The following is a 15,052-nucleotide window of genomic DNA, read 5'->3' on the forward strand; positions in this document are numbered from 1 at the left end:
CATCTGTTGCTGGACATAGCAAGAGATGAGATTCAGTGACTGATCTAGTACAGCCACCATAACTAGAGGGTACTATTGTGATTATTCAGATAGTGTTTGTGCTATGTAAATGCTTACTAAAATATTGATTGTTGCTTTTCAAAACCTCCAGAATATGCTTGATTCCTGTATGCAGCTCACTGAAGCAATCACTTCTGCACAGAATTTATTGATTCAATAGCTTATATTACTTCTCCATCCATTCTAACATGATTACTGGGAGCACACAGGCACAAAGGAATGGGTTCCACAGAACACAGCAAGACTCTATTATACTTCTACTGCAAGAATATATTCAATATTTGATTTCTTTACTAGCATTTGTTTTCTTACCGGCTCCCCCTTTTGTCCATCCACTCCAACACCTGGATTTCCCTGATTGACAAAAAATGTACAGTTTGTAAATAATCAAAAAATGTTGACATGAAAATTTAACCAAGTAGTAACTCCTCTGAAAAACTTAGTAACTAATAGCCATAAAGGACACCTCAAATATTTGTATAAACTAATCTACTATTTCACTAACAACTTCAGGAAAAGTCCGTACCTACCTGTTCACCTGGCAAACCAGGGTAACCTGGAACACCCTTTAAAAGAGAAAGAAGACAAGTTAATATGCCTGATTTAGAGACAGCTTTGGTTTGAAAAGTACCAGTAGCACCTAGAGGCAGAATTTCCTCTTGGGATGTACCTATCCCAAAGTGCAATTTCCTTCACTTGGTCAGTACTTTCAGGCACTTTTCTGTCTCCCACAAGGTGGCCTTGGGGAAATGAATAAGGAGAGTGCTCCAGCAGCACTCCTGCATGACCACAGACTGCTAGGATGAAAAGTGTTCACACAGGCATGGGAAAGAACGACACATGCTCCAGTTCCTGAACTTCCTAACTCATGAGGTAAGGCAAAAATCTGTCTTTTTATCATCTTCCACAAATATTGTTTCTAGGCTTTGATTCACATTGAGACAAGTTTAAAAATTGGTAGAGAAGAATTTCTGTATGTCCTGAAAATGCAAAGGGGTTTAATGGTGGTGATCTTACAGGCAAGCCTGGTTGGCCTGGGTATCCAGATGAGCCTGTTGTACCTCTTGACCCTCGAGGTCCCTGGAAAACATGACAAAAGGTTTCTCTGAAAATACCAAGAGTTTACCTTTTTCTCCAAAAAATTAATCCTGCAAAAAACCCACCTGCATCACGTGGACTCAGTCTGCTGGCCACTGCATTCCACCCATGGCCTGAATCTTATACCATGCCTGAACCCTGTCACTAGAGCAGCTCAGCACTAGTTTCTGAATAATACCATACAGATACTCAACAGTGTAGAGTCTTATGTTATTAATGTTTTGAAAGAATACTTTGTCAGTAGTTGTGCTACAGTGTGGGGACCTGATACAGTTCATCAGTGAACACTTTTTTGAAGGGCATAAGAAGAGAAACCCAAAGCAAGCTCTTAAGTGTGTCAGCAACAAATTTCAACTCTCTCTTCTCATGTTTTTATGGCCAAAATATGGTAGTCTGCCACATGTTCTTGGGAGAACCACCAGACACTGTTGAAGAAAGTGGCACATCTCTAAGCATCTAGAGTTTCACAGAGAAAATGTTCTGCAAACCATAAGTTCCAGGACAACTCCTCTTCAATGCACAGTTAATGCAGGTGGGTATGGTCTGTTTGTGCTCCTTTTCAGCCAGCATGAACTGCTCATGGGGGCAGCCTATAGGGATTTGAAGTTTGCTACACTTTATCCTGGAATTTTGCTAAGGCAGGCAGGGAGAACCCCCAATATTTCTTTACTATACTAAGAAGGAAATTTTGAAAGATCTTCAAGACATAAAAGCATGAATAGAACTTGTTGAGTGTACTTACAGGCCTGCCAGGGGGTCCAGGATCACCTCTGTCTCCCTGTAATGAGAGTTATTTAGCAAATCATAGAATCATTACAAGTTTTGTTGTGGGTATTTTCTAACTGCATAGCCATTAAGATCACAAGCTTTGCATTCCAGTTGTTTACTTGCTTTTAATGATTTTTTTAACCAAGCTTAATTAAATGGTGAGGAATTATGAGAAAAAGTACATTTGGCCTACATGTTTCCTGCAAGACATGCTTATTTTTTTTTACAATTGGATACTTACTGGTGATCCTTTTCCAAAGTATGAAACATACACTGAATTTCCTTTTTCTCCTTTTTGTCCTGGATTTCCCTTTAATGGAAAAAAATTATCTTTTAAAACATGATCTACTTACTAATACCTTACATTTCTATGGAGATTGAATGATAATTTCCCAGGCTGTGCTCTTCTGATGCCTAAATAGGTTACTAAGTAACCCACTAGAACCAGCATCACCAAATAAGCATTTTGCAGTTCTTTTATCCAAGACCCTTAAAAGTAAAATTACCTTCTGTATAGTTGAGCATAAGCACTCCTAACAGCTTCTGGCCTCCTGCTTTCTTAGATGTTCCTTAGCTCCTGAGTATTTCAATATTCTACACTCTTCACAAATCTTGCCTTTAGTATCAAGTATACCAATATGCCCACCTTTTCTTTCAGTTACTCAGTGGTTCTATGTATTGGCACTCTGCCTTCTCCTAAAGTTCATGCAGTTATTTAGAAGAATCTAGCGTAATTCTGCATGCAGTTAGAAACCTGAAAATATGGACTGTTACAACATTTCCATCTATTAGGAAATATGTTTCACAGCCTACAAAAAAAAGAACATGATGCCCAAAGGCCCTTTTTTTTTAAACAATTAAGTTCCCATGGTAGTTGCTGTGGAGTCCTTCATACAACTTTGCCAGTCATAGCATGATCAAAACCTCAATCTGACTTAGCAGGAACAGAGGATTGTTTTTTCCAGATGTAATTGTAATGCTCAATCGATGGTGAGGAGTATGATATGTACATAGCTGAAGATGGATCTATTAAGACATTATTTCTGAACTTTTCTCACTTGAAATCCAAATGTAGTGCATATAATTTAACTAAGTCTACCAGTTTAACTATTGATTTCAATACAGTGGGATACTCTTTTTTTCATAGAACTTTACTTAGGAACTGTACTGGTTTCCTGATATTGTACAATGTTTGCACAAATCCTGAAGTCAGAATGAATCAGGGAAAGCACTTATCTCTGGAAGTATAATGAAAAGAAGAGTTACAGCTGTCTGCAGCTGGATATAACTACAGTAGGCTGGATGCAGATTACAGGTCAAACAACAGCTGCTAGGGAACACATTAAACACATCAAAAGCTATATTTGTCTTTCATTATTTCACATGTGATCTCTTGTGTAATGCAACATCTTTATTAGGTTCAGTTTGTTCCTTTCTACATGTCTTAGGAAAGGGCTAATAAATAGAAACTCTTTTATTTTCCAGTTTCATGGTGAGATAAATGTACAGATTCTATAAGATAATAGAAGTAAAGCTGATGAATATGTACATAATGTTCAATTAAATTATATGGGACAGTGTTATAAGTAAGAATAATATATGAATGTTAGCTGTACTATATAGTCTAGTTGGTACTTGGTGCAAAAATCTGATTTAAAAATATGCAATCTGCATAGAGAAGCTGGAATAGCATTCTTGTACACAAAGAATGTTGTTTTTCTGGGTAGCTAAATTAATTTGCACTGGAATTTTACTGTGTATATCCAAGGTTACATGCCTGTTGTGTCTCCTATGCTTTGTAGGTTGCAAATATTTTCTAGGCCTGCCAAAAAGCATGCTGTAATTTTGTCCCATGACTTATTTTTCCTTTATGTCATTTGGCTAATTACAAAAAGCAAAACTTTATTTTGAAAGCCACAGTAAGTAAGAAAATACATGTAAAATTAGAGTTTGAGATGTAGTGAGTTTACTCTTTGGAGAGATAATAGACTATTTTGAGAATTACAACAAATGAGACTGTTATCAAATTTTATATCAGGTTGTGTATTTCATAGCATTTATTACACGTCCAGGACTGAAATTGTATGTTTTTTCTAAGTGCTATATCTTTGATAACATCTCTTCACTCTGGCACCCACTGCACATTTTTTGATTCCTTGCGTCTGAATCAGCATTTTATTTACCTCCCACTAAAGATATCTGACTTTTCATGTAAATTGCAGTTCTCTTTAATTTTTTATTTAGAAAATTTCAGGGAAGCTATTAGACCAATTAATCAACTATTGATCACTCAGAACTAAAATTTGTTTCTATGAAAAGTCAAAGACTAGGGTCTAGATCTGTTCAGCAGAATTACTTTGGAGCTACAGTAATTTATATCCCTTATTGACATGAATCTGTGTTGTATCTTCATTAGAAGAGTACTACTAATAAAACTATTTAAACAATTTTAAAATATTTTTCATTTTAACAGCAAAAAACCCCCATTATCTAATTTTAAACATTTTAACTGAAATGATCCTTATGTATACAGATAAAGACCGAGGCAAGAGTAGGTGTGCATAGAGCAGTCATTAATTAATAGAATCATAGAATGGTCTGGGTTGCAAGTGGCCCCAAGGATCACAGAGTTCCAACCCCCCTGCCACAGGCAGGGACACCAACCTCCAGGCCTGGAACTAGAGAAGGTTGCCCAGAGCCCCATCTAACCTGACCTTGAACACCTCCAGGGATGGGGCATCCACCACCTATCTGGGCATAGGTAAGTGTAATAGTGGCACATAAAACTGCAAGAAGATGGTTTTGGAGGAGATCTACTAATAACTTGTGTGCTCAACCACTAAAAACCTTCAACTGTTACAGGACTTAAGTTTGTTGACGTTTCCATTTATTGCTAATTAATCTCAGGTATGTCCCTACTACTAAGACTTTTAAAGGAATTTCAAGTATTGATAAATGGTCTGATGGTTTCAAGCTACTCCTTGTTTGTGCTTCCATGAAATGGTTTTAGTTTTGGTGTGGTCATGTACTGGGGAAGCAAAACAGAATTTGTCTCTCAAGGTAGACTTCATATATATATACGCATGCACATTATATATATATATATAAAAATACTTTAGGATATATTATTTAAGATATCTTATTAATTATACATTATTTCCCATTCAGGTTTAACTTAACCTATTAAGGCAACAAGTGTCATTTACTCACATTAACTTTAGTAAGAATGTCTAGAAATTCACCATGTAGTGTAAAGCCCCTTTCTAAAACCCTAGTCTAAGACCCCCTAGTCTAAAACCCCTTTCATTTTAAAAGCTGTTAGCTAGGAGGGAAAATGTGCATGTGCAGAATCCACAGACAGGAGAATGCCTTTTGCGTACACAAGGACCTCTTGGTCCAATATAACCATTTTCGCCCGGAAATCCTGGATCTCCTCTTGAGCCGTTGCAGCCATCTAAACCACTCCTGCCCCTGGGTCCTGCACTTCCTGGTAGTCCCTGAAAGACAGTTATTAGACACACACCATGATAAATAGGGAAGTACTTGTAAAATTAACAGAACAGTTGAGAAACAAGTGTCATGGATCTGAAACAGTGGACATCACACAGTGGTTTCACCTTCATAGTCTTGGCACTAGAACTGTTTTCTGTTGTGACCAATGGATTATTTTATGTGTCGTTCCCTGAGGCACAACAAATATGACAAGAAGAGTACTGGTTATGAGGGCTGGACCAAGCTCTCACTTGAGTTAAAAAGTAACATGCTGTCTTCTCAGATACTACCTTCTTCCTATTTTTAAGGTTCTTCATCCCAATTTGTGGATGCTTTTATTTTAATTAATATTTTTCATAAGACGAATATACATTTCTTTGGAGTGCTGCTTTTTTGTGCTAAATTTTGGTCTTGCATTCTCTGCATTATACAGACATTCTGGCAACAGTCCCATTGTCAAGTGTGGACAGCTGACAAGCAGATGCTAAGACACCCACTCAGTTACTGGTTCTGTTTTCATTTTCAAAATAAAACATTTTGTTTGATCCATATGAACTTCCTAACTGCACAGGAATTTAGTTCTAATAAACAGCATTTTTCAAATACTGTATCTAAGACAGATTATCATTTTTTTTACTACACTCATTTCTAAAATGAAGAAGATACTCAGAAAATATACAGATATATTTAGGACCCATTTTCCTTCTACAGTCCCTATTCAGGTTAAAATTACTGGACTTGGTGGCTGCCTTTTTATTCTGCAAAAGGACTACAAGCCAAAATCAGAACACTTAAATAGAAAACAGTAGGTGAACTGAGATACTTTCAGAGGTGTTAAGAATGCAGCAAGTAGGCTACAGCTAGCTATACAGCCTCAGGAAAATAAACTCATTGTTTTTAATCCTAGCACTGACACATGCTGCATGGGCATGACTAGTCCCTACCTTCACTGCTCCACTCCTGCATGAATGGGACTTTGTGAAGACTGTTATCAGCAATAAGCACAGTTTAAGTTAAGAGGCTTTTACATTTTTTGCAAAACATGTAATTCTGTAGGTGACATAGTATCAATAGGTTAAAAGAAAATAAATAAGTAAAAAAGCCAGACAATTTATTGAGCATATTATTCTATTAGAGGTCTTTCCCATGACCTTATAGAAACTGGAAGTTTTATAAAGCAGTAGTCATTCAATACGTACAGGAACACCATCCAAACCAGGAAATCCTGGGACTCCAGTTGGGCCCTAAAAACAGGTGACAAGAAAATGCAAAGTTGCTGAGGTCATTAACTCTTAAAGAATGTGTGATACTATATAGCAAGAAACAAGAATCAGTCTTGTTTGATATATGAATCAAAAGCCATAACTGTCTGAAATAAACATCTGAAAAAAAGTTATATGGGCTGAGCAAGAGACTTGATAGCTACACCTGGTCCAGGACAAACATCTAGCACTCATACTCATTCTCCAAAGATTCCAAAATGATAGAAAAGGAGAAGTTGCCTGTAATTTATAGAATAATTCTATACATAATTTCACAACTTTGCTCCTGTTTTGATAATACCACCAGCACTATTTCTATTAGCAGGGCTTACATTTCAGGTGTTCTGGATGCTGACATTAGTGATTTCAAATCATCCACTGAGATTAGACCATTAAAACTAATATGAAGTACCAGGAGCCAAGCACAGGGACTGTGCAGCTATGAAAGATGTGGATTTGAACTGCAATTTAAACTCCACAAGGGGCTAAGAAAACTCTATTTAATATACAGTACTTACACTGTACACTTTACAAAGCACTGTACTCCTGCCTTGTGCTCCACATTCCTCCTACAGCCCTCTCTGAGGTTGAAGAGAATGACATGGTATATAACAATTGGAGACTCAGTGTGTTTTATTTTGCTTGATGTTGTCTGACAATTCTAATTTTGCAATCCACAAGAAAAATCCCCTGAAACATGTTTGTTTCAAAGAAAGCTGTAAATCATTTCAGTGAGAATTTTGTGTGACTAAGACCTGATCGTTCAGGTTTTGTTTCATTTGCCAATATCTAACATTGCATACTGTATACAACCTAAAACACTGTATACAGTGTTTCTTACCTTATCACCTTTTTTTCCAGCTGGCCCAGGCTGCCCATTCTCACCTCTCTGTCCTTTTTCCCCTGGCAGACCAGCTGGTCCTGTAGATCCCAACGACCCAATCGGACCTTGAGGTCCCAGCTCACCAGGCTGACCCTGAAAAGAATCCAAAGAGTGAATGACTACTGATGTAAGCCTTGCAGCAGGCAGCATTTCAGGGATGACTGTATGGATAAAACAAGGCTTACAATGTATACTTGCTCATGATTCAAAACAGCTTGCTGTACAGCCTGCAGATCTGTTCCATGCATTAGATGCTACAGGAGCATGACCTTCAAATTCATCTACTTGCTCAAGGTGATCATTTCTTTTCATCTTCATTAGGTCTCCAGTACCACCTCTCTGAGATGCCTGGGATAAACTGCAAGTCCTCCTGGCTCTACCAATGTAAGTAACAATTTCTACAACTGTAAGACTCCACTGAGCATCATATTCTTGGTACCAGGTAAGTGACAGCTCATTTTAGACTATGGGACCTTACAGACAATTAGAACAAATTGAGAGTCCCATCTTTCTTTTAAGTCAAATTACATATTAATTATCTTAAGGTTTTCTAGCTCACATATCTTCCATCTTTACTTTCAGATCTTAATGCCTTAATTTAGAGTTGCAAAATTTTCTACAGAAAAAGAGGCTAAGTTAATAGTTAACATATTTACAGAAAGTATACATTTTAATAGATTGTGTTAAAATAGTCTGGGAGGTTGCAGAATGTCAGTATCTAAACTGAATATCCAGACCTACAGTACTACACAGACCATCTCCATGTATTTCTACGAACTTTTCCAAGGTAATATATATTCTCCTGAAATAAAAATACTTGCCACACCAACTGGATTTTTTCAGTCTATAGCACTGGTGTGGAGTGGTTTTGGATATGTTGCAGTTTTTGCTCTGTGCTGCTAAACAACTATTAAATGATAGATTAAAAGTGCTGAATAAAGCAAGCTTTCTAATCAGGCTTCAAATGCGAGCTGTCTACACTTTCGCTCTATTTACAGGTCTTTATTTCTCCTACTCATCTCTTTCATTCTGTGTCATTGCCTTTGTTTAGCTATAACTTGTCTTGCTTTCTAACAGAAGAGTGTTTTGCTTTCTGTTTGGAATTCATCGGTCAATTTATTGCAGTATTAAAAATGAGAGCAAAATGGAGCCCCGTGCATTCCTGAGAAAAGCATGTGGCTCTGAGACCACTTGAGGGCAGTAAAAGACGTTTGAGTACAACCTCCATTCACAGAAATGACAGACCATATGTTTGTTTCTATGAATGGATTGAAGGAAAACAAAACGACAGAAATCCAAGGTGACTGTAAGCAGACATGTTAGCTTCAAATCACAGTGAAGCAACAGAACTGAATTGCTTGGTTTCCCAGTGTAAACTTTTCAGCAGACTGAATCAGTCTGAACAGAATCGTACCTTGTGAGTTGCAAGCTGGGATCTAAACCTCTTTTTCTTTTTACTCCTTCCCTGTGTGTCTTTTAAAATATGTCAGTAAAATCAGTGTGATTTGACAGGAAGTAAAGAAACGTGTGATCTGCATCATCCAATGAAATCAGCACAGAAGCAGAGGAATGAGACAGTTAACAATACATGCCTGGAACAGGAATGTAGTTTAGGCTTGTGCTGTACTGGAAGCAGGGCTGGATAACCACTGGCCCTGAAGCTAGAAATGGGAATTTAGTCCAGAGGCTAGGAAAAGGCATTCTACAGTTACAAATAAGGACCACCTGAAAAAGTATCCTCACACAACTTCTGTGCCATTTGTGCGTACTGGCTCCCCTCACTTAAATCTTGATTCTGCTTCCAGTGAAGTCACTGGCAAAAATTACTGGGCAGACTCAGCATGTTGTCTTCAGGAACAGTTACAGTTTCCTTGATACCATCATTTGAGCAGTGTGTAATATTATGCAAGTTAAGGGCTACTAGTATTAAAAACTGCTGATTCTGCATCCTTGTTGACAATGAATGGACAGTCAGGATTCTGGGTGTTTCAGTATTTGCTTTCAAGAATGACTGAAGCCTCTGTTGACATTGTCTTGCACATCCTCTGTTGTAAAACTGAACTTATTCATTGAAGAACTCTTAATGCAGCTACTGCACCCTTGAAACACTTGATAAAAAAATAGACTGGAGAACCATTTGAATTAAAGCCTACTTTTGAGTATAAGAAGAGTGAAATGAGACTAACAATAAAGTAAAATGCAACTGTTTGAAACATTCACTACTGAAAGTGGTACTTTACACTGTTCCCATGTAAAAGGAAACATATAGCAGGGGGAAAAACCCAAAAGACTTAAGATATGTCTCATTAATGCTCTAATGCCTTGGTCTTAACACTGCATTTTGCTTTCAAATTTCTGCAGCAGCTTCAATATTTTTAGTTCATGGTGCATATGCTCTGATTCAAGAGTTGAAAGAGAAAATTTTCAAATCATATCATTTGGATAGTTGAAACATGATTTTGACAGTATTCAGTAAAAAGCTGAGATGCTGTATGAATCCAGTGGTAGTTATTCATCATCATTAATCGATAAATGCTTCGAGGACATCTGGACTTTTAGGCCATTAAAATGTCATCGTTAGTTGCTACCCTGTGAATTTAATTTACTCCACAGTTTATGTCTTCAGTAGGAGGTAGTGAAGTCATAAAATAGAGTGAATCCAGAATTCACAATGGGTTTGACAGCTGATACAACTTTAGCATGCCATGTGAAGCTGGTGGATTGTCTCTCTTTCTTTCAGCTCAAAGACTGATAATGACTGGGAGCTTTGTTAAGACCAAACTGATACCATGTCATAACATCTATTATCACATCTATTATTTGTGCCCATCCAATGTGACTACCACAGCACTACAGTCTCAGGACAGCTGTACAAATAAAGAGGATGAAGGTAGTCATGCTCATGTGGAAATGACAAATTAGCTCAGTTAAAATGAAGGGAATATTATGCCTGCTCTGCCATCTGATGCCAATAAATTCCTTTAGGATTTCAATGCCTTGTTAATTGTCTAGGTCAGGAACTACCCATGCCAAGACTATGGTCTGTTATTTTAGCATATCCTGGGCTTGACCTGCAGTAAGAAACTGACTTTTGACAAAACAAGACTATATTTTTTTTAATTAAGTATGCTTCTTAAGACTAAGCCTGCAAATACTTCAGAATCATGCAGCAAAGCATTTAATACTGCTTGGAAAAAGTGATGGCCAAGGTTATTTTTTTTTGGTTGCTGACACTGAAGAGCACCTGACTTTGAGAGTGTCCTGAGCACTTTGTTAGAAAGCACAATGTTTTAGAAGAGTCCTAATAGGAAATAAAATAGCCTGGTTCATGCTGTCAGAGTGAATTCTGTCTTGCTTTTCAAAGTCAAGAGAAGTCCAGTTCTTGCCTTCAGTTAGGACAGTACTCTGTGTTACAGGCTAGGTGGATGTACCAGTGAGATGTGAAAGGCATTTACATTCTGGTCACATAAAAAAAAAACGCCCAGCAACTCCACAGAGTAAGACTGTAGGCAAACAAAATAGTGCCCTTTTTCATTCTGCCCTAGACTCTGTGCTGTAACCAGTCTTTCCCCTTCTACCAGCATTAGGATGGAGAAAGGAGAGCAGTTTGGGGGCAAGAGAGGAGTGCAGACAAAGCCATTTGCAGGCAGATGTTTTCTTTTGTAATTTGCTTAGTGAGGTGGGAGCATCTGCTAATACTCTAAGCTCCACCCATGTCCTTTCCCCTTTTGGAAGAGCAAAGCCACAGCTTCCAGGGCTCCTAGGAGTGTCCATTCTGAGACTTTCCACTTCTCCACTATCACTGTGTAGGACTGGGACCAAAACCATTTTAACTGTAAGTCAAGGCTCCAAAATAAAGCTTCCAAATATTTACTTTATCAAGGTGAGATAAATCTCAGAAAGTACACAACTTGGCATTAAATCCACTTTCATGTCCTTAATAGACCAATTTTTTCTGCAGTTGTGTAACCAGACTAATACAGGGCAGGTACTTTATTCTCAGTTTGGTCTGAAACAGCAGATCGTGGGACTTTTCAGTGTTAGACAACTTATTTTTACAGTCAAATTTTGAGACAATTAAATGCAATAGCAATTCTTAGTGCTTCTCAGCGCTAAGATCATTCTGCAAAACTACTGGAAAATTCTGTGGTCTTTTATCCTATTTTTCAATGATGCAGCTTCATATTCACAGTGACACTTCACTGTAGCACAACAAATCACAGAAAAGTGCTGGTGACATTTTTCACATCGTACTTTGGTTTATGTTTTAACCCTGTGCAACCATGAATAGAGAAAGTACCCAGTGACCAGTGGGTGTCACTGTGGTGCTAAACAAACACTGAACAAAACAATTTGGCACCGAAACTCTTAAGAAACACTCTTAATGTCTGAGAGAGCTGCAAATTGAGCACTTTAGACCACAAATAATTAACATCAGATTTGCTAGTAAAATAAAATTCACTTATGCCCTGATTACTTTTGCTGAAACAAGTCACTGATTGGCAGGTTTTGGTTGATTCAAATTTGTGAAAAAGAATTATTTTTTAGAGTTTTGCCTTGCCTGACATAGAAAAGTATGGTGGGACAGGGAAACCAAAAGTATTAAGGAAGGAAGATAGATGATCATGAAGAAAAGAAGGGATAATTTAGCAAGAGCAATCTTTTTTTTCTTTTTTTTGAAAGCTGTCTAATATGAAGAATGTGAATTTACAGATGCTGCAGCCGGACGTTGTATAGGAAGAAGAGCCTCAAATAGACCTTACAGGGAGGGGAATGGAATGATCTTGTACCTATTCCACATTCTGGTAAGCAGGCTCCATTCCCAACCAGTTCCAATCCTAACTTCTACACCAGAGAATTGCCTACTGTTCTGCCTACTTACAAAATATGTGTGGTCTGCTTGGGGTATAGATCCTGGGGGTCTCATTTCTCTAGGTCTGTTTTTCTGTGGTTCTCAACAAAGGTAAGTGAAATGCAATAGTGATACTACAGAAATGCACAGCTGGTTTTGCAAATCTTCTATTTTAAACCTGTATCATGGCTAATATGCAGAGAAACATGATCAACAAGTATGAGGCAAATATGAGAGATCTGGGTTCCCCCAGATGCCAGTCTGCATATAGCTCTGATAGGGGATTTAAGATCAAATAGATGGGTTTTACATATTAATTTCCCAACTGTACAGCTTGAAGATTCAAAAACAAGTGCTGGACGTTTCATGTGAACAACAGGCTGCCACTGCACACTGACATACAAAAAAGTTTGATTTAATAAACATCTCTTACTCCCCAGAAATTTTAGTTTCCCAGTTAGTGAATATTAGATGGTTTACACTGTTTTGTAAACGGGGCTCACTTAACCCACAGGATCTACTAGGGAGATGTGACAACCTACACAATACATTAGGGACATGTTACAAGAGAAGTGATGCTAGAAGACAAGCCTAATACAGAGTTAAATGTCACCATTCTTACCCCACTGCCCTGAAGTATACATCAGCTGACTTTCTAGCTTACCTGTGAGAAGCACCTGACTTAGTATCTCTTGTGAATGCTCACTCCTTACACTTTGTATGCCAGAAAATGTGTGACCCCCCCTTCCTAGGTTTCTGTTTGCTAGGTTCTCCCCTACACCAGCATGAAAACAGGCCACTCGCTTCATCTGCAAAAGAATGAACATCAGTCTTGCTGAGTTAATATTTATTATTCACTTTGCTCCAGGCATTTCACATGATCTCATAGAAGCTAGATCAGGTTGGGTCATGAATAGGCGCTTGCTTTCTAAATCTACTTAACTGTATAAACAAAGCCAAAGGAATTGAATGGGATCAAACCCTGGGGTGGGCACAGGACAGAGTTACAATTGGTCAGTGCTAGCTGCAAACATTTTTTTAACTACCTAAATTCTGTTAGAACAGCCAGCATTTTTTGAGGTCTCTGATATACAACACTGCAAGAGTTACCAAGGAAATCACTCCCCATGTCAGAGAAAGAGGGGGAAATGGAGGAAAGGTTTCATTGTCTGATGGACATATGAGGAGAAAATTAAATTCACAGACTGTAGGAGAGACCAAAGAGGAAAGGGGGAGGGGGAAATCTAAAACCACAAAGTTGCTGTTTGCCTCTAGTTAAAAAACATTGACATTGCTACTGCCTTATGGAAGACCATCCAACATGATTGAGAAAGAAGAGGCAGAAGACAGTCTTGATTGTTCCAGGCTGCCACCAAGAATCATGTAGAACTCTGACTGGCATATATACTTTCACTAGTGACTTTCTGCCCTTGTTTATCTGTTGTGTAGTTCTTAAATGAATATGTATTGTAGAACACAGTATGCACCAAGAGATTTAATAGCACAGTTTAATGGTGTGCTATGGAACAAAGAGTCTTTTCTGAGTTGTAGCATGAGATCAAGAGAGAAATAGTATAATAGTATAATATAAAACTAATTCCACAAGGATGTAATTCTGATTGAACAGAAATCAACTTCCACTGTGATGTGGACAACTGTAATGATATCAGAATGGGATATACTACTAGCACTAGTGACCAGAATGCTTTTCAGACAGTGATTCCTTGCTAATGAATAGTAATGATAACCTGTTTATAGCACAGACTTATCTGGGGTTGAGAAGAATGAAAAATAACAGGTAGACAAGCTCTTCTAAAACCCAAAATAGAAATCAGTGTGTCAGTATACTGGTTTTATATAAATATTAAACAACAGTTCTGCTATTTGCTTCTCTTTTTCTTCCAACTTGCCTGATTTCAGTACATTCAAGTACGGCCACAGTATTTTCCTTTCCATACCCGATGGTCATCTTTTATCTAGCTAAACTCTGAATGATCCTGTCTATTTAAAATGAAGAAGGCTTCCTATGTAGACATTTAAAAGATTTTCAAATTGGCAACTAGAAGGCAAAGTTTTCATTCCACTTGCATTCACAGTCTGCTGCAAAATCCTTACACAGAATCACAGAATTACAGGGGTTGGAAGGGACCTCAAGAGATCATCGGGTCCAACCCCCCTGCCAAAGCAGGTTCCCTAGGACTGGCTGCACAGGGAGGCATCCAGATGGGTCTTGAATATCTCCAGAGATGGAGACTCCACACACCCCTGGGCAGCCTGTCCCAGGGCTCTGTCAGCCTCACTGTGAAAAAGTTCTTCTGCATATTGGTGCAGAACTTCCTGTGCTCCAACTTGCAGCCATTGCCCTTTGTCCTGTCTCCACAGACCATAGAAAAGAGGCTGGACATTTCCCCCTGTGTCCCACACTTGAAATATTTATAAACATTAATCAGATCCCCTCTCAGCCTTCTTTTCTCAAGAAACAACCCCAGTTCTTTCAGCCTGTCCTCAATAGGGGAGATGCTTCAGGCCTTTAATCATCTTAGTAGCCCTTTGCTGGACTCTCTCCAGGAGATCCCTATCCCTCTTATACCAGGGAGCCCAGAACTGGAAACAATACTCCAGATAGGGCCTGACCAG

The 15,052-nt window shown here is 38.3% G+C and overlaps 1 protein-coding gene across 1 annotated transcript in view; it reads right to left on the reverse strand.

Annotated features, from left to right (window-relative positions):
* The window catches only part of COL4A4 (collagen type IV alpha 4 chain), a gene marked incomplete at its 5' end in the record, with an annotated part of 63,819 nt that overhangs the window by 39,804 nt on the left and 8,963 nt on the right, over window positions 1-15,052 (reverse strand). Inside the window, 8 exons of the mRNA XM_084267246.1 lie at window positions 373-414; window positions 591-626; window positions 1,078-1,140; window positions 1,901-1,936; window positions 2,168-2,236; window positions 5,307-5,423; window positions 6,618-6,662; window positions 7,522-7,656. Of these exons, the coding sequence (XP_084123372.1) occupies window positions 373-414; window positions 591-626; window positions 1,078-1,140; window positions 1,901-1,936; window positions 2,168-2,236; window positions 5,307-5,423; window positions 6,618-6,662; window positions 7,522-7,656 (543 nt within the window). The remainder of the gene's footprint in view (window positions 1-372; window positions 415-590; window positions 627-1,077; window positions 1,141-1,900; window positions 1,937-2,167; window positions 2,237-5,306; window positions 5,424-6,617; window positions 6,663-7,521; window positions 7,657-15,052) is intronic.

Source organism: Gallinula chloropus (genome assembly GCF_964237585.1).
Source record: "Gallinula chloropus genome assembly, chromosome: 8".
Lineage (NCBI taxonomy): Eukaryota > Metazoa > Chordata > Aves > Gruiformes > Rallidae > Gallinula > Gallinula chloropus.